Source organism: Cherax quadricarinatus, chromosome 13 (assembly GCF_038502225.1).
Source record: "Cherax quadricarinatus isolate ZL_2023a chromosome 13, ASM3850222v1, whole genome shotgun sequence".
Lineage (NCBI taxonomy): Eukaryota > Metazoa > Arthropoda > Malacostraca > Decapoda > Parastacidae > Cherax > Cherax quadricarinatus.
In genome coordinates, this window is record NC_091304.1 from 50,240,261 (window position 1) to 50,261,162 (window position 20,902).

Below are 20,902 nucleotides of genomic sequence, written 5' to 3' on the forward strand. Positions count from 1 at the left end.
TCCTCAACAACACCTTCAGGCAGAACAGAAACACCTCCCCTGTTCATAACGATAAGTGACAATGCATCCAGGTGATTGTTGACACTAAGACTATAATAATGCTTCTCAGATGCTGCTACTGCTGTGTTGACAAATTACGTTTACACGTAGTCAGCCAATACCAAGCCTGACTGACTGTCGGAGAAACGCCCACAAGACAGGAACATACACATGCGCTGTTGAAAAGGCATTGCTTTCTGACTACCAACAACGTATGAATATTTTTTTATAGGACTCAAAGTTAGTGGAACTTTATTTAGCGGAAGTGGTCCACTAACGGTTTCCGAAGTTAGCAGAAACGCTAATGTGCTAAACAAGTAGTCCCACTTATAAGCGGTTAGTGGAACTGTGCCCACTATTGCATAACACCAGGTGGATATAGTAGGTACCAGTGAGTAACCACACTACATAACACCAGGTGGATATAGTAGGTACCAGTGAGTAACCACACTACATAACACCAGGTGGATACAGTAGGACCTAGGCAGTAGGTTGGTAGACAGCAATCACCAAGGGAGGTACTACCATCCTGCCAAGTGAGTGTGAAATGGAAACCTGTAATTTACATGATGGTAGGGTTGCTGATGTCTTTTTTCTGTCTCAAACATGCACGGTTTCAGGTGCGTCCTACTACTTCTACTTACACTTAGGTCACACTGTACGTGCATGTACAAGCACATATATACGTACATCCCCCCCGGGTTTTCTTCTATTTTCTTACTAGTTCTCGTTCTTTTTAATTTATCTTCATTGGGAAGTGGAACAGAATTCTTCCTCCATAAGCCATGCATGTCGTACGAGGCGGATAAATGCTGGGAGCAAGGGGCTAGTAACCCCTTCTCCTGTATATACTACTAAAAAAAAAAACTTTCATTTTTCTTTTTGGGCCACCCTGCCTTGGTGGGATACAGCCAGTTCGTTGAAAGGTACCTACCTGAATGGTACCTACTGTATCCACAATAGGTTCCTATTGTACCTATTGTGGATACAGTAGGTACCATTCAGCCACTATGACATAATTCAATGGACAATATATTTCAACTAATTCAAATCACTGTCTGAGTACTCTTGAGCCCAATACTGTACACAGTTAGTTATCTGCATACATGGTTTTAACCCTTTGACTGTCGCGGCCGTATATATACGTCTTACGAGGTACCGTGTTTGACGTATATATACTCATAAATTCTAGCGGCTTCAAATCAAGCAGGAGAAAGCTGGTAGGCCCACATGTGAGAGAATGGGTCTGTGTGGTCAGTGTGCACCATATAAAAAAAATCCTGGAGCACGCAGTGCATAATGAGAAAAAAAAAACTCCGACCGTTTTTTTTTAATTAAAATGCCGACTTTGTGGTCTATTTTTGTATAGTATTTATGGTTGTATTCTCGTTTTCTTGGTCTCATTTGATAGAATGGAAAACATATTATAGAAATAGAGGTGATTTTGATTGATTTTACTATACAAAGAACCTAGAAATGGAGCTCAAAGTAGGGGAAATGTTCGATTTTTGCCAATGTTCAAAAGTAAACATATGATGCCATTGTCCAATAAATGTCCAACTAGCCATTCTAATATGCAGTCATGAATGGGTTGATGTTATTTATACAATTATTACAGTATTAAATGTAGTAGGTTGGTAGACGGCAACCACCCAGGGAGGTAATACCGTCCTGCCAAGTGAGTGTAAAACGAAAGCCTGTGATTGTTTTACATGATGGTAGGATTGCTGATGTCTTTTGTCTGTCTCATAAATATGCAAGATTACAGGCATGTCTTGCTACTTCTACTTACACTTAGGTCACAATACACATACATGTACACATTTATTTATACACACTCATCTGAGTTTTCTTTGATTTTATCTTAATAGTTCTTGGTCTTATTACTTTTCCTTTTATATCCATGGGGAAGTGGAATAAGAATCTTTCCTCCGTAAGCCATGCGTGTTGTAAAAGTCAACTAAAATGCCGGGAACAATGGGCTAGTAACCCCTTTTCCTGGAAAGATTACTAAAAAGAATAAGAAGAAGAAAATTGTTAAAGTGGGAAGTCTGAATGTGCGTGGATGTTGTGCAGATGATAAGAAAGAGATGATTGTGGATGTTATGAATGAGAAGAAGCTGGATGTCCTGGCTTTAAGTGAAACAAAGCTGAAGGGGGTGGGAGAGTTTCAGTGGAGAGGAATAAATGGGATTAGGTCAGGGGTTTCAAATAGAGCTAGAGCTAAAGAAGGAGTAGCAATAATGTTGAAGGATAAGCTATGGCAGGAAAAGAGGGACTAAAAATGTATTAATTCAAGGATTATGTGGAGTAAAATAAAGATTGGATGTGAAAAGTGGGTTATAACAAGCGTGTATCCACCTGGAGGAGAGAGAAGTGTAGAGGAGAGAGAGAGATTTTGGGAAATGTTGAGTGAATGCGTGGGGAGTTTTGAATCAAGTGTGAGAGTAATGGTGGTTGGGGATTTCAATGCTAAAGTGGGTAAAAATGTTATGGAGGGAGTAGTAGGTAAATTTGGGGTGCCAGGGGTAAATGTAAATGGGGAGCCTTTAATTGAGCTATGTGTAGAAAGAATTTGGTAATAAGTAATACATATTTTATGAAAAAGAGGATAAATAAATATACAAGGTATGATGTAGCATGTAATGAAAGTAGTTTATTAGATTATGTATTGGTGGATAAAAGGTTCATGGGTAGGCTCCAGGATGTACATGTTTATAGAGGGGCAACTGATATATCGGATCATTATTTAGTTGTAGCTACAGTTAGAGTAAGAGGTAGATGGGAAAAGAGGAAGGTGGCAACAACAAGTAAGAGGGAGGTGAAAGTGTATAAACTAAGGGAGGAGGAAGTTCGGGTGAGATATAAGCGACTATTGGCAGAAAGGTGGGCTAGTGCAAAGATGAGTAGTGGAGGGATTGAAGAGGGTTGGAATAGTTTTAAAAATGCAGTATTAGAATGTGGGGCAGAAGTTTGTGGTTATAGGAGGGTGGGGGCAGGAGGAAAGAGGAGTGATTGGTGGAATGATGAAGTAAAGGGTGTGATAAAAGAGAAAAAGGTAGCTTATGAGAGGTTATTACAAAGCAGAAGTGTTATAAGAAGAGCAGAGTATATGGAGAGTAAAAGAAATGTAAAGAGAGTGGTCAGAGAGTGCAAAAGGAGAGCAGATGATAGAGTGGGAGAGGCACTGTCAAGAAATTTTAATGAAAATAAGAAAAAATTTTGGAGTGAGTTAAACAAGTTAAGAAAGCCTAGGGAAAGTATGGATTTGTCAGTTAAAAACAGAGTAGGGGAGTTAGTAGATGGGGAGATGGAGGTATTAGGTAGATGGCGAGAATATTTTGAGGAACTTTTAAATGTTAAGGAAGAAACAGAGGCAGTAATTTCATGCACTGGTCAGGGAGGTATACCATCTTTTAGGAGTGAAGAAGAGCAGAATGTAAGTGTGGGGGAGGTACGTGAGGCATTACGTAAAATGAAAGGGGGTAAAGCAGCTGGAACTGATGGGACCATGACAGAAATGTTAAAAGCAGGGGGGGATATAGTGTTGGAGTGGTTGGTACTTTTGTTTAATAAATGTATGAAAGAGGGGAAGGTACCTAGGGATTGGCGGAGAGCATGTATAGTTCCTTTATATAAAGGGAAAGGGGACAAAAGAGACTGTAAAAATTATAGAGGAATAAGTTTACTGAGTATACCAGGAAAAGTGTATGGTAGGGTTATAATTGAAAGAATTAGAGGTAAGACAGAATGTAGGATTGCGGATGAGCAAGGAGGTTTCAGAGTGGGTACGGGATGTGTAGATCAAGTGTTTACATTGAAGCATATATGTGAACAGTATTTAGATAAAAGTAGGGAAGTTTTTATTGCATTTATGGATTTAGAAAAGGCATATGATAGAGTGGATAGAGGAGCAATGTGGCAGAGGTTGCAAGTATATGGAATAGGTGGTAAGTTATTAAATGCTGTAAAGAGTTTTTGAGGATAGTGAGGCTCAGGTTAGGGTGTGTAGAAGAGAGGGAGACTACTTCCCGGTAAAAGTAGGTCTTAGACAGGGATGTGTAATGTCACCATGGTTGTTTAATATATTTATAGATGGGGTTGTAAAGGAAGTAAATGCTAGGGTGTTCGGGAGAGGGGTGGGATTAAATTTTGGGGAATCAAATTCAAAATGGGAATTGACACAGTTACTTTTTGCTGATGATACTGTGCTTATGGGAGATTCCAAAGAAAAATTGCAAAGGTTAGTGGATGAGTTTGGGAATGTGTGTAAAGGTAGAAAGTTGAAAGTGAACATAGAAATGAGTAAGGTGATGAGGGTGTCAAATGATTTAGATAAAGAAAAATTGGATATCAAATTGGGGAGGAGTAGTATGGAAGAAGTGAATGTTTTCAGATAGTTGGGAGTTGACGTGTCGGCAGATGGATTTATGAAGGATGAGGTTAATCATAGAACTGATGAGGGAAAAAAGGTGAGTGGTGCGTTGAGGTATATGTGGAGTCAAAAAACGTTATCTCTGGAGGCAAAGAAGGGAATGTATGAAAGTACAGTGGACCCCCGCATAACGATTACCTCCGAATGCGACCAATTATGTAAGTGTATTTATGTAAGTGCTTTTGTACGTGCATGTTTGGGGGTCTGAAATGGACTAATCTACTTCACAATATTTCTTATGGGAACAAATTCGGTCAGTACTGGCACCTGAACATACTTCTGGAGTGAAAAAATATCGTTAACCGGGGGTCCACTGTATAGTAGTACCAACGCTCTTATATGGGTGTGAAGCTTGGGTGGTAAATGCAGCAGCGAGGAGACGGTTGGAGGCAGTGGAGATGTCCTGTTTAAGGGCAATGTGTGGTGTAAATATTATGCAGAAAATTCGGAGTGTGGAAATTAGGAAAAGGTGTGGAGTTAATAAAAGTATTAGTCAGAGGGCAGAAGAGGGGTTGTTGAGGTGGTTTGGTCATTTAGAGAGAATGGATCAAAGTAGAATGACATGGAAAGCATATAAATCTATAGGGGAAGGAAGGAGGGGTAGGGGTCGTCCTCGAAAGGGTTGGAGAGAGGGGGTAAAGGAGGTTTTGTGGGCAAGGGGCTTGGACTTCCAGCATGCGTGCGTGAGCATGTTAGATAGGAGTGAATGGAGACGAATGGTACTTGGGACCTGACGATCTGTTGGAGTGTGTGCAGGGTAATATTTAGTGAAGGGATGATGAAGTAAAGGGTGTGATAAAAGAGAAAAAGGTAGCTTATGAGAGGTTTTTACAAAGCAGAAGTGTTATAAGAAGAGCAGAGTATATGGAGAGTAAAAGAAAGGTAAAGAGAGTGGTGAGAGAGTGCAAAAGGAGAGCAGATGATAGAGTGGGAGAGGCACTGTCAAGAAATTTTAATGAAAATAAGAAAAAATTTTGGAGCGAGTTAAACAAGTTAAGAAAGCCTAGGGAAAATATGGATTTGTCAGTTAAAAACAGAGTAGGGGAGTTAGTAGATGGGGAGATGGAGGTATTGGGTAGATGGCGAGAATATTTTGAGGAACTTTTAAATGTTAAGGAAGAAACAGAGGCAGTAATTTCATGCACTGGTCAGGGAGGTATACCATCTTTTAGGAGTGAAGAAGAGCAGAATGTAAGTGTGGGGGAGGTACGTGAGGCATTACGTAAAATGAAAGGGGGTAAAGCAGCTGGAACTGATGGGATCATGACAGAAATGTTAAAAGCAGGGGGGGATATAGTGTTGGAGTGGTTGGTACTTTTGTTTAATAAATGTATGAAAGAGGGGAAGGTACCTAGGGATTGGCAGAGAGCATGTATAGTCCCTTTATATAAAGGGAAAGGGGACAAAAGAGACTGTAAAAATTATAGAGGAATAAGCTTACTGAGTATACCAGGAAAAGTGTACGGTAGGGTTATAATTGAAAGAATTAGAGGTAAGACAGAATGTAGGATTGCGGATGAGCAAGGAGGTTTTAGAGTGGGTAGGGGATGTGTAGATCAGGTGTTTACATTGAAGCATATATGTGAACAGTATTTAGATAAAGATAGGGAGGTTTTTATTGCATTTATGGATTTAGAAAAGGCATATGATAGAGTGGATAGAGGAGCAATGTGGCAGATGTTGCAAGTATATGGAATAGGTGGTAAGTTATTAAATGCTGTAAAGAGTTTTTATGAGGATAGTGAGGCTCAGGTTAGGGTGTGTAGAAGAGAGGGAGACTACTTCCCGGTAAAAGTAGGTCTTAGACAGGGATGTGTAATGTCACCATGGTTGTTTAATATATTTATAGATGGGGTTGTAAAGGAAGTAAATGCTAGGGTGTTTGGGAGAGGGGTGGGATTAAATTATGGGGAATCAAATTCAAAATGGGAATTGACACAGTTACTTTTTGCTGATGATACTGTGCTTATGGGAGATTCTAAAGAAAAATTGCAAAGGTTAGTGGATGAGTTTGGGAATGTGTGTAAAGGTAGAAAGTTGAAAGTGAACATAGAAAAGAGTAAGGTGATGAGGGTGTCAAATGATTTAGATAAAGAAAAATTGGATATCAAATTGGGGAGGAGGAGTATGGAAGAAGTGAATGTTTTCAGATACTTGGGAGTTGACGTGTCGGCGGATGGATTTATGAAGGATGAGGTTAATCATAGAATTGATGAGGGAAAAAAGGTGAGTGGTGCGTTGAGGTATATGTGGAGTCAAAAAACGTTATCTATGGAGGCAAAGAAGGGAATGTATGAAAGTATAGTAGTACCAACACTCTTATATGGGTGTGAAGCTTGGGTGGTAAATGCAGCAGCAAGGAGACGGTTGGAGGCAGCGGAGATGTCCTGTCTAAGGGCAATGTGTGGTGTAAATATTATGCAAAAAATTCGGAGTGTGGAAATTAGGAGAAGGTGTGGAGTTAATAAAAGTATTAGTCAGAGGGCAGAAGAGGGGTTGTTGAGGTGGTTTGGTCATTTAGAGAGAATGGATCACAGTAGAATGACATGGAAAGCATATAAATCTATAGGGGAAGGAAGGCGGGGTAGGGGTCGTCCTCGAAAGGGTTGGAGAGAGGGGGTAAAGGAGGTTTTGTGGGTAAGGGGCTTGGATTTCCAGCAAGCGTGCGTGAGCGTGTTAGATAGGAGTGAATGGAGACGAATGGTACTTGGGACCTGACGATCTGTTGGAGTGTGAGCAGGGTAATATTTAGTGAAGGGATTCAGGGAAACCGGTTATTTTCATATAGTCGGACTTGAGTCCTGGAAATGGGAAGTACAATGCCTGCACTTTAAAGGAGGGGTTTGGGATATTGGCAGTTTGGAGGGATATGTTGTGTGTCTTTATATGTGTATGCTTCTAGACTGTTGTATTCTGAGCACCTCTGCAAAAACAGTGATAATGTGCGAGTGTGGTGAAAGTGTTGAATGATGATGAAAGTATTTTCTTTTTGGGGATTTTCTTTCTTTTTTGGGTCACCCTGCCTCGGTGGGAGACGGCCGACTTGTTGAAAAAAAAAAAAAAAAAAAAAAAAAATTCAGGGAAACCGGTTATTTTCATATAGTCGGACTTGAGTCCTGGAAATGGGAAGTACAATGCCTGCACTTTAAAGGAGGGGTTTGGGATATTCGCAGTTTGGAGAGATATGTTGTGTATCTTTATATGTGTATGCTTCTAGACTGTTGTATTCTGAGCACCTCTGCAAAAACAGTGATAATGTGCGAGTGTGGTGAAAGTGTTGAATGATGATGAAAGTATTTTCTTTTCGGGGATTTTCTTTCTTTTTTGGGTCACCCTGCCTCAGTGGGAGACGGCCGACTTGTTGAGAAAAAAAAAAAAAAAAAAAAATTACAGTATTGCAGTAGTCTGCATAATAGTAAGTCTTCTATTTTTTGTTTGAATAAAAATTCAAAATAGAAAGCAAGAGTAATATCAGAGGGGCCTGGAGACATGACTGATGAGCAAAGTAAATGTTATTTTAGAGCCAGGAATGTCTGCATTGTTCATTCTGGACCTTATTTTGAAATTGTCATATTTTTTAGTTTTCGTGAAATTGGCCAAATTGCAAATTTCTGACCACATTATTAGGTAGTTGAAATCGGTAAATGGGCAGTTTCTTGTACTCAATCGATAGAAAAAATGGAGTTCTAAAGAAATAGCTATGAGTTTGAGCGACTGGAGCAATGGAATTAGCCGAAAATAGGGCTCAAAGTGCGCAAAATCGCCGATTTGTAAACAGCGCCGAGGTCGCTAACTTCGCGAGAGCATAATTCCGTCAGTTTTCCATCAAATTTTGTTTTTTTTGGTGTCATTACAATCTGGAAAAGATTCTCTATCATATCATAAGAAAAAAATAATTTTTTTTTTTTTTAAATTTTGCGACACCAGGAGACACCTCAGGATTGGGGGTTGCGACAGTCAAAGGGTTAAGGTAGCATTCCTTTGGAATACAAAACTAACAAAAAATACAATTTATAGTATTTGCAGGTGTTTACAGAATTTAAACAAGTGCTGTAAATATAATATGTACTAACCTTACACTTTGAGAGGATAAATGCTGCTAATGTGACAAGCCTAAGCTTGGCTGGAATCATGACATAATGATGGGAAAGATTGGCAGGAGTTGCCAGAGCCTCAGAGGTGAGCTGTTTACTCTTCTCCTCTCCATCGTGGCTTATGTCAATCACTTCCGGTGACAACAAGCTCATACCTAAGTAACAGCAATACTTGCATTCTGTATCATTATTATTAAAAACTTTAAGAAAAAATGACATTAATTCTGAAACACACGCAAAACTTAATGCATATATTTGCATTATTAAATAATTAAAAAGAATGCTAAGGCCAGTTTACTAGAAAATCCATATTGCATAGTCGTGTGTGCTGGAGCGTCCGAAACTAAGCATTACATTGCAGCAGTTCCATGCAATGGATCCCTAAAGCTGAAATATCAATAGTTAAAATTATGCATTACAGCTTTTCACTGATGAAAAGCCTATTATTGTAATAAGGTATTATAGACAAAAAATGCACCACACATGTACTAAATGGTTATATATAAAAACCAACACAATGACAGGACAAAAATAAATAAATGCCCTAATATGCTCCAAAAAATCCTATGACTAATTTTAAGAGAGACAACACCACACTTGCATTTAATGACATACAGCAGGCATGTGTGAGCATGTTAGATAAGAGTGGAGATGAATGGTTTTTGGGACTTGACGAACTGTTAGTGTGTAAGCAAGTTAACGTAGTATATGAAGGGATTCAGGGAAACCTGTTAGCTTGACTTTGATCCTGGAGGTGGGAAGTACAGTGCCTGCACTCTAAAGGAGAGGTGAGGATATTTACAGTTTGGAGGGGCATCTGAACTATAATATCAGCATGCCTCTGGCAAGACAGTAATAGTGTGAATGATGGTAAAAGTGTTTCTTCTTTTTTGGCTCACCCTACCTTGGTGGGAGACAGCCAGTGTGCTAAAATAATTAACTACATGCCTTCATTTTGTACTGCAACATATGCCAATGACAGAAACACTGGCTAACATTTTTTTCAGTGCACATAAAAAAATATGTACTTCTAATTCTGGAACACTGATTTCAAATATGAACTTTAAGTTTTGATCCAGCACATAGTTTCTGTGAAACACAGCACCAGTGAATGATTTCACCAAAATATAGCAATCATGGAGAGGAGATTTCAAGGAAGCCTGATGATCAGTTTGATGGCTGACTACTACTGGACACTGCTGTGAGAGAATGATACTGAACACAAGCAAAAAAAAATTCAATTACTGCCTTTCCAGACACCACAATTCAGATGACCCTCCAAGCAGGAACATCCCCACCCCTCCTGCAGAGTGCAGGCATTGTACTGCTCACGTTTAGGATTTGAGTCTGGCTAGCCAGGTTTACCCTGAATCCCATCATAAATGTTTCCTTGCTCATACTCCAATGGAATGCCAAATCATAAAAATCACTTGCTTCTACTCACTCCTATCTAACATGCTCTCACAATGCTGCTGCATGTCCAAGCCCCTAGCACTCAAAACTTTCTTTACCTCCCTCTCTCCAACTTTTCTGAGGATGACCCACTACCCATCCCTCCCTCCACCCAAGATATAATTATATGCCCTCTTAGTCATCCTATTTTTTCCATCCTCTCTAAATATCCAAAACACCTCACCAACCCCTCTTCAGTCCTCTGAATAATACTTTTGGTGACTCCAACACCTTCCAATCTACAAGCTCTGAGTTCTCTGCAAAATATATACACCACATATTGCGCACAAACATGACGTCTATTGCCTCCAACAACACTGCAACATTCAAAACCAAGGCTTCATACCTATACAACAGTGACGGTACTGTTTTTGCCTCTGTGGATACTGTTCTGTCTCCACAGACAAATGAATTAATGTTAAGAAATCACAGAATGAGTGGAGCTCTACCCATTCTGTAATTTACAAGCAAACATGTTACTAAGACTTTGTACATTATGTTAAGAAAGGTTAGTTTTTCATTGCATGCTGATGATACTGTGCTTATGGGAGATTCTAAAGAAAAATTGCAAAGGTTAGTGGATGAGTTTGGGAATGTGTGTAAAGGTAGAAAGTTGAAAGTGAACATAGAAAAGAGTAAGGTGATGAGGGTGTCAAATGATTTAGATAAAGAAAAATTGGATATCAAATTGGGGAGGAGGAGTATGGAAGAAGTGAATGTTTTCAGATACTTGGGAGTTGACGTGTCGGCGGATGGATTTATGAAGGATGAGGTTAATCATAGAATTGATGAGGGAAAAAAGGTGAGTGGTGCGTTGAGGTATATGTGGAGTCAAAAAACGTTATCTATGGAGGCAAAGAAGGGAATGTATGAAAGTATAGTAGTACCAACACTCTTATATGGATGTGAAGCTTGGGTGGTAAATGCAGCAGCGAGGAGACGGTTGGAGGCAGTGGAGATGTCCTGTCTAAGGGCAATGTGTGGTGTAAATATTATGCAGAAAATTCGGAGTGTGGAAATTAGGAGAAGGTGTGGAGTTAATAAAAGTATTAGTCAGAGGGCAGAAGAGGGGTTGTTGAGGTGGTTTGGTCATTTAGAGAGAATGGATCAAAGTAGAATGACATGGAAAGCATATAAATCTATAGGGGAAGGAAGGCGGGGTAGGGGTCGTCCTCGAAAGGGTTGGAGAGAGGGGGTAAAGGAGGTTTTGTGGGTAAGGGGCTTGGACTTCCAGCAAGCGTGCGTGAGCGTGTTAGATAGGAGTGAATGGAGACGAATGGTACTTGGGACCTGACGATCTGTTGGAGTGTGAGCAGGGTAATATTTAGTGAAGGGATTCAGGGAAACCGGTTATTTTCATATAGTCGGACTTGAGTCCTGGAAATGGGAAGTACAATGCCTGCACTTTAAAGGAGGGGTTTGGGATATTGGCAGTTTGGAGGGATATGTTGTGTATCTTTATATGTGTATGCTTCTAGACTGTTGTATTCTGAGCACCTCTGCAAAAACAGTGATAATGTGCGAGTGTGGTGAAAGTGTTGAATGATGATGAAAGTATTTTCTTTTTGGGGATTTTCTTTCTTTTTTTTTGGGTCACCCTGCCTCGGTGGGAGACGGCCGACTTGTTGAAAAAAAAAAAAAAAAAAGTGTACGGTAGGGTTATAATTGAAAGAATTAGAGGTAAGACAGAATGTAGGATTGCAGATGAGCAAGGAGGTTTCAGAGTGGGTAGAGGATGTGTAGATCAAGTGTTTACATTGAAGCATGTATGTGAACAGTATTTAGATAAAGGAAGGGAAGTTTTTATTGCATTTATGGATTTAGAAAAGGCATATGATAGAGTGGATAGGGGAGCAAAGTGGCAGATGTTGCAAATATATGGAATAGATAGTAAGTTACTAAATGCTGTTAAGAATTTTTATGAGGATATGCTCAGGTTAGGGTGTGTAGAAGAGAGGAAGACTACTTCCCAGTAAAAGTAGGTCTTAGACAGGGATGTGTAATGTCACCATGGTTGTTTAATATATTTATAGATGGGGTTGTAAAAGAAGTAAATGCTAGGGGTGTTCGGGAGAGGGGTGGGATTAAATTATGGAGAATCAAATACAAAATGGGAATTGACACAGTTGCTTTTTGCTGATGATACTGTGCTTATGGGAGATTCTAAAGAAAAATTGCAAAGGTTAGTGGATGAGTTTGGGAATGTGTGTAAAGGTAGAAAGTTGAAAGTGAACATAGAAAAGAGTAAGGTGATGAGGGTATCAAATGATTTAGATAAAGAAAAATTGGATATCACATTGGGGAGGAGTATGGAAGAAGTGAATGTTTTCAGATACTTGGGAGTTGTCATGTTGGCGGATGAATTTATGAACGATGAGGTTAATCATAGAACTGATGAGGGAAAAAAGGTTAGTGGTGCATTGAGGTATATGTGGAGACAAAAAAACGTTATCTATGGAGGCAAAGAAGGGAATGTATGAAACTATAGTAGTACCAACACTCTCATATGGGTGTGAAGCTTGGGTTGTGAATGCAGCAGCAAGGAGGCGGCTAGAGGCAGTGGAGATGTCCTGTCTAAGGGCAATGTGTGGTGTAAATATTATGCAGAAAATTCGGAGTGTGGAAATTAGGAGAAGGTGTGGAGTTAATAAAAGTATTAGTCAGAGAGCTGAAGAGGGGTTGTTGAGGTGGTTTGGTCATTTAGAGAGAATGGATCAAAGTAGAATGACGTGGAGAGCATATAAATCTGTAGGGGAAGAAAGGCGGGGTAGGGGTCATCCTCGAAAAGGTTGGAAGGGGTAAGGGAGGTTTTGTGGGTGAGGGTCTTGGACTTCCAGCAGACGTGCATGAGCATGTTCGATAGGAGTGAACAGAGACGAATGGTATTTGGGACCTGACGATCTGTTGGAGTGTGAGCAGGGTAATATTTAGTGAAGGGATTCAGGGAAACTGGTTATTTTCATATAGTCAGACTTGAGTCCTGGAAATGGGAAGTACAATGCCTGCACTTTAAAGGAGGAGTTTGGGATATTGGCAGTTTGGAGGGATATGTTGTGTATCTTTATATGTGTATGCTTCTAAACTGTTGTATTCTGAGCACCTCTGCAAAAACAGTGATAATGTGCGAGTGTGGTGAAAGTGTTGAATGATGATGAAAGTATTTTCTTTTTGGGGATTTTCTTTCTTTTTTGGGTCACCCTGCCTCGGTGGGAGACGGCCGACTTGTTAAAAAAAAAAAAAAAAAAAACTTCTAAACTGTTGCATTCCGAGCACCTCTGCAAAAACAGTGATTGTGTGTGAGTGAGGTGAAAATGTTGAATGATGATGAAAGTATTTTCTTTTTGGGGATTTTCTTTCTTCTTGGGTCACCCTGCCTCGGTGGGAGACGGCCGACTTGTTAAAAAAAAAAAAAAAAAAAAAATTATTAAGTAATAAATTTCATGTGTTTCTTTAACCTTAAATAGCCAAAATACTGGTCCTGCCCAAAAAGAAATATCTTACATGAGAGAGATTAAACAAGCTCAGATTGGTGATCAGTGTATCAAAGACAGAGTAAAACAACTAATTTGCTTTCTGAACTACATAGCAAGTTAAATTTTGCTGGCTAGTGTAATTAGAAGTGTGATCTTTTACTCACCAGCTAGTTTTTCTACTCCAGCAGACAATGTGGCTGACAGCATTACAGTTTGTCTAGATTCTGACAGCCCCTCTTGTTGCTCTGTCAATGTTTCCAAAATACTGAAATGGCAAGATTATGAGCAATGCATCACAGAAACTGAAAGAAATTTGATTTCTTAATGATTAACAAATGTCCAGGAGATAGGAAGTACAGTGCCTGCACTCTGAAGGAAGGGTGTTAATGTTGCAGTTACAGTATATAACTGTAGTGTAAGCATGCTTCTGGCAAGACAATGATGGAGTGAATGATAGTGAAAGTTTTTCTTTTTTGGGCTACCCTACCTTGGTGTGAGACAGCCAATGTGTTAATAAAAAATAATAACAAATGTTACTAATTTACCTCTCAAACTACAAAGGAATAAAAAATTCACAGGTACAGATGCTGCAAAACTCCACTGTACTGCTTACAACGGAGTTTGACAGCATATGTACTTGACTGCAATACCTGACATGATCACATAATATACAGTACAAGTAAAACAATCTTTAAATATAATGACCTCATGATGCAGATATTAGAAGTTCTCAATCAAGCTGAACTACTGAGTAGTAGTATAAAACAAAGACCATTACAACAGGTGTTAAGATTCATGTTTCACAAATACTAGTCAACGAAGAGTGAAAAACCACTTCAACAGAAAAAATTAAACACAGGTAAAAATGACACCTGAATACAGGTGTTCGTTGCTGCTTATGTTAGCTGTGTTCCTGGCTGACGGCGCACAGAGTGAAATCACATAGAGAAAACCCATTATATTACACCCCAGGAATTCAAAGGCCTGTTAACCTGAGCAAAATAAACACAAAATAAAATAAACACAGCAGAAAAACTTTTGACTTATAATCCTTCACCAAGTAAGAACAGAAGATTTTTTTTTTTTTTCAACAAACCGGCCATATCCCACCAAGGCAGGGTGGCCCAAAAAGAAAAACGAAAGTTTCTCTTTTTAAATTTAGTAATTTATACAAGAGAAGGGGTTACTAGCCCCTTGCCCCCGGCATTTTAGTTGCCTCTTACAACATGCATGGCTTACGGAGGAAGAATTCTGTTCCACTTCCCCATGGAGAAGAACAGAAGTATGTACACTACATACACTATGTACAACATTAGGTATTAGTGCACTCCACAGTAAGCAAGGCAGGATAGAAGCCACTCTAGAGCAGACCGTGCTTCAACCAGCTCTAGAATGGGAAAGGCACGTTCAGACAGGCGGGTGGTACCCACAACACCTCAGCGATTGCCAAAACCATCTTCTCATTGGCTTGAACCTGGGTACTGACTGAATGACGGGGCCCCATCGTTCGACTCTAGTACTGGTTCGCTGGTTGGGGGAGAGAGCCTTTCAATGTGTGTACATGCACCGAATAAAGGTTACGTACTCTTTGCATGCCACACATTATAACATGTGATCGATAGGGATACATAAGTAACCCTCACTTAGGAGACTGAAACTTATGACAATGTTTTGGTCCAACTTGGACCATCAACCAGTCACATTGAAATAAGAAGGGAAGGAAGCCAAAATACGAGAGGGGAGGAAGAAAGTGGCAGAATATGAAATTTAGTGGAGAAAGGTGCATCTGTTGACCACACTGCTGCTGCTGGGAATTTCCTTGCACAGTTGGAGAAAATTATTTCTGCAGGCGAGTACAAACCTGAGCAAAAGTGTTTACTGTTGACAAGACAGATTTACAATGGAAGATGCTCTCAAGAACTTTCATCAGCAAGCAAGAGAAAAGTGCATCTGAATCCAAGGTAGCGAAGGATCATTTCAGTTTACCTTTGTATGCTAGTGTATCAAGCAATTTTAAGTGCAAGCCGATGCTTATTTACTGCTCTCAGAATTCCCATACTTCAAATGGAACACAAAACTCCTTTCTCAGCTATGTGGCAGTAAACAAGACAGCAAGGATGTGTGAGGTCCTATGTACTGACTGGATCAAGATTTAACTTATTCTTTGAGTCAAGATTTAGCTTGTCAGAAAGAACCTTATATTGAAGGTTCACCTCACTCTTAATAACTGTCATAACCATTCTTAACTCTGAGTCTATGGAGCCAACTGTAAGAGTTACATTTTTACCACTGTGCATCTTTTATACTTCCACTGGATCAATGAGGGATTAAGACATTTAAGGTGATGCAGAAACTCCTACCATCAGTGGATGACAATACAAACATTGGAGTGCAAGAGCTCTGGCATAAATTTAACACTGCAGATGCAATTGCCAAAATTAAAAATGCATAGGATCAAGTTCCCCAACAAATAATAAATGCAGACTGAAGGAAATTATTGTCTAGTGTGGTGAAAATTTTAAAGATTTTCTTTCAAGCAAGTCAGATCCAAGAAACTGTGGATCTGGCAGAATGTCAGGTGAAGGCTTTGAGGGTATGCAGGCAGAAAACATGAACGAACCCTTAGAAGATAGGAAGAACACACTGCAGAGGAAATACTGGAGAAGCTCAATTCCTAGACAGAATGGAGGCAGATAACAGAATAAAATGAGGAAGAACCTGAACCAACACAAATGACACTCCAAGAGATAAGAGTCACTGCATGCTACTGATGAAATTGCAGATTATACTACTGAAAAGGACCCTGACACCTCTAGAAGACCTGCTGTGAAACAGGCTCTGAAGGTGATTGTGCCTTATTGTCACCTGTGTAAAGCACTGCAGGATAAGACACAAGAGAGATGCATTACAGAAAACCTAAATGCTCCAGTACAACCACCAATTAACAACTCTGCCTTGACATCAACCCAAGAATCACAGCCATCCACCTCAGCCAAATTCCACAGCCATTCACCAACCCCTGAGGGCCACACCAATCCTTTCCATGATCATCAACATGCACCTTGTTCTGTATTTTCATTATGTACACTTTACTACATCTAACAACAATATATGTCACAAAAAGCATTAAGTATCAAGAGTATAACCCTATTTTTCCTGATATCGTCAATCCACTGTTTTTAGGAACATAATATTGTTATTCCAGACTATACTGTATATCTTACCTTGTGACACTTCGCTCATAACCCATGTCCAGTAATCTATCAGCTTCATCCAACACAAGGTACTTGACATTTGATAAGCTAAGGGACTTGGTATGATGTAGATGGTCTATTAAACGACCTGGTGTGGCAACCAAGATATTGATCCCCTTACGCAGTCGTGCCTTCTCTGCTTTCTTTTTCTCACCACCAATCAAGTACCCTGGTACCACCCATACACAAGACTGGTGGGGAGGTAAACTCTGATATCAACATTGTTGTTTTAATATACTGAACAGTATTTTGCTACTATAAATAACCTTTACATTAGTAATCTTATTTTCAAACAGCTTAATTATATTAAACCTAGCATTCAAATAATCTAACAACAAATATACAATGTCAAGGAGTTTTTAATTTCCCAGAAATGCCCTGTACAAATGAAGTTTTCAAAATTTATGAAATAAAAGTCACCTAATTTTGTAATAACTACGTGTACAGGTATTTTGAAATAAAATTCCTTATTTATAACACAATTTTAAATCAAGATTTAAAAAATAACTGAAGTACAGTACAATGGCAAGGGTATGCAGAGCCTTAATTTACTGGATGTTATTTACCACACCCCTAAATGTTGAAAATAAGTAAACCCAAGATTAGACTGATAATTTAATGAATACCTGATGTAGCCAGATAATATAACAATGCCATTATCATATAACACAGCATTAAAATTATATGAAGTGTTTTCAAGAAAACCACAAAGTATTCGAATGCGTACTATTTAATAGGCCAGAGTTTAATGAACATTTTTATCATACTTCGTAGGCCTCTCTATACAGTAAAGGAAAGATGTTTGCTACCAGAAAGTTGAACATTAAAATGGTATAAAATACCGACAGATTGTTAGGTAAGACACATATGCAACAGTTAGGTATCTTTATTTCGAAACGTTTCGCCTACACAGTAGGCTTCTTCAGTCGAGTACAGAAAAGTTGATAGAAGCAGAAGATACTTGAAGACGATGTAATCAGTCCATCACCCTTAAAGTTTTGAGGTGGTCAAAACTTTAAGGGTGATGGACTGATTACATCGTCTTCAAGTATCTTCTGCTTCTATCAACTTTTCTGTACTCGACTGAAGAAGCCTACTGTGTAGGCGAAACGTTTCGAAATAAAGATACCTAACTGTTGCATATGTGTCTTACCTAACTACCAGAAAGTTGTTTATTTTTAGATATGATATATATCAGTATTCCAATACTTGTATAGCAAGTGAAATGAATAATATGACTTTGCTGATCTATGAAATTTCAAATTTATGAATGTACTGTGCAGCTCATTAACAATGCAAGGATTTAATCACCAGGTATATAAATTCACAACCCACAATTCTAATTGTAGAATAAATGTAAAATGTACATTACCAGTACTTAAGTGAAGAATAAATGGATAGTCTAACTGTACCTTACTATTATGTACTGTAGAATATAAGTTTTAACTATACCTTGAACAGATGTAGAATAACAAATAGTTGTAGGTGTACCTTATATAAATGTAGAATATAGAGTTTTAACTGTACCTTACACAATTTTTCAAACCACTGATAACTTTGCAGTGCCAATTCTCTTGTAGGAACAATGATTAGAGAGAGAACACCATCACTTCTCTGGACGCGTGGAGTTCGCTGATTGGAAAGAAAAGAATTGCTCTACAGAATTGCAATTATTGATCCATAATGCTTTACAATAATAAAATATGATAAACTAGCATTAAAACAGTCTGATAATGTATGCTGTTCTAAAATTTCTTTGGATAATTAAATTTTTATATAGCACTCTTGTACTAGATTTTATTCATTCAAAATACTGCAAATTATAAGCTTTACAATTAAGTCTTTGATTAATGGGAGACAACTGTAGTGTGCTGTGTTCTGTGCTCCTGAAACAGCTATTAAATTCTTACTGGACTATGATATATATTTTCCCTAAACCAAAAATAAATAATTTTTAAGCATCTTGTTTACATTTTATATTTCTCCTCCCTGGATACCCTTTATATATACCTTTATTAACCCTTTGGGGGTCGACAGGTCCTCACAGAGACTTGTTCTCAGGGTTGGCCAAATTTAAAAAAAAAAAAAAAATAAATAAATAAATAAATTTCTTTTGAAAAGATAGAGAATCTTTTCCCGATCATAATGACACTAAAAGTATGAAATTTGATGGAAAACTTATGGAATTATGCTCTCGCGAAGTTAGAGGTCTCAACGATGTTCATGCATCAGCGATTTTGCCCACTTTGAGCCCTATTTTCGGCCAATTCCAGTGTACTAGTCAACAAAAATCATAACTATTTTGCTAAAACTCCATTTTTTCTATCGAATGAGTGCAAGAAACCACCCATTTACTCATTTCAACTATCCAATAAAGTGGTCAGAATTTAGCAATTTTGCCAATTTCACACAAATTTCAAAAGATGTCAATTTCCGAATAGGGTCCAGAATAAACAAGAAAGACATTCCTGGCACTAAAATAACAAGTTCTCTGTTCGTTAGTCACATCCCAGGCCCAACTTATATTTCTTTGGCTTTCCACTTTGAATTTTTATTCTTACAAAAAAAATAAGATTTACTGTTATGCAGACTACTGCATTAGTGTAGAAATGGTATAAATAATATCAGCGCACCTGTGAAAGAATATTAGACTCACCAGTTGATGTGTATTGGACGCTTGGCATGATTTGTTTACTTTTGAACTTTGGTAAAAATCAAACATTTCTGCTACTTTGAGCTCAATTTCAAGGTACTTTTCATTGTAAAACCAGTCAAAATCATCTCAATTTCTGTAATATGTCTTTCATTCTATAAAACAAGACCAAGAAAACTAGAATACAACAATAAATACCATACGAAAATACAGTGCAAAGTCGCTGTTATAATCCAAAAACATGGTCAAAGTTTTTTTTTTCTCATTACGCACTGTGTGCTGCCGGATTTTTTTATACTGCGCACACTGACCACATAGACCCATTCTTACATATGTAGGCCTACCAGCTTTCTCTCACTAGATTTGAGGGGGCTAGAATTTAGGCGTACTAGTACGTCAAAAACCCTGGGTCATAAGACGTACTAGTACGTCCGAAACCCTCCAAAGGGTTAATAATTAGGAGAAAACTTCAGGTTCATTTGTTTAATGGTAAAAGTAACAGTGAGAGTCAGATAGCAGTCTTATTGTGACCTACATACAGGTCTGTTAAAATTAGACTTCCTCTATTTCTCGGATAAAAAAATATAACCAGGAAAGACTGGTCATGATTTACAACTTCCCAATAACTGAATCAGACCTACTAAAAATGCATAAAACAGACTGGGATTTGTAGAGAGGGCCTTACCCATCCTGAGGAATATCGGCAAAAATCGAGTATTTCCACTATTTTGAACTCAATTTTAAGCTACTTTCAGTCCTAAAATTTATCAAAATCATCTCTATTTCAGTAGAACGTCTTCCAATTTACCAAACGATATAAAGAAACAGCTAATAAAACCATAAAAACCATCAAAAAAAAAAAAACTCAAATTTGCTACTTTAAACTGTAGTATGCACTGTCATAGTCTTGTTTTCCTATCATACACCAAGTGGGGCAGTATTTTTATATTAACTGCACAGATCCATTCTCTCATATCCAGGCTAAAATTTACTACTCACAGTTATCTAAGTGAGATGGGCTCATGATGTAGAACTATCAGGGACCCTGAACTCAATGATGGACTGTAAAAGGGTTAAACAACTTGGCTCACAACCACCAAGTCAATGTTTTAAACATGAAATACCCTACAGATAGCTAATAAAAAAAATTTGGTACAAAGTTACACTGTTCCCAAACAATTAACAAAAAAATACAAACTGGTGAATGTGTGGCAGATACTGGATTAGAAAAAAAAATCAACCCCTCACCTCTACTTATTAAAAAGCTATTAAAATGTCTCATGATTTAAAAACAAATGGAAATGGGAAGTACAATGCCTGTACTTTAAAGGAGGGTTTGGGATATTGGCAGTTTGGAGGGACTTCAGAACTGTCGTATATGAGCGCCTCTGTAAAGACTGATTATGTATGAGTGAGGTGAAAGTATTGAATGGGGATTTTCTCTCTTTTTGGGTCACCCTGCCCTGGTGGGAGACAACCGATGTGTTGGGAAAAAAAAAATG

General features: G+C 38.5%; 1 protein-coding gene across 1 annotated transcript in view; it reads right to left on the reverse strand.

The window, feature by feature from the left end:
- Window positions 1-20,902, reverse strand: part of LOC138851029 (ATP-dependent DNA helicase DDX31-like) — a gene marked incomplete at its 3' end in the record, with an annotated part of 36,676 nt that overhangs the window by 8,458 nt on the left and 7,316 nt on the right. The window contains 4 exon segments of the mRNA XM_070084706.1: window positions 8,548-8,723; window positions 13,658-13,758; window positions 16,718-16,938; window positions 18,275-18,379. Coding sequence (XP_069940807.1) covers window positions 8,548-8,723; window positions 13,658-13,758; window positions 16,718-16,938; window positions 18,275-18,379 — 603 coding nt within the window.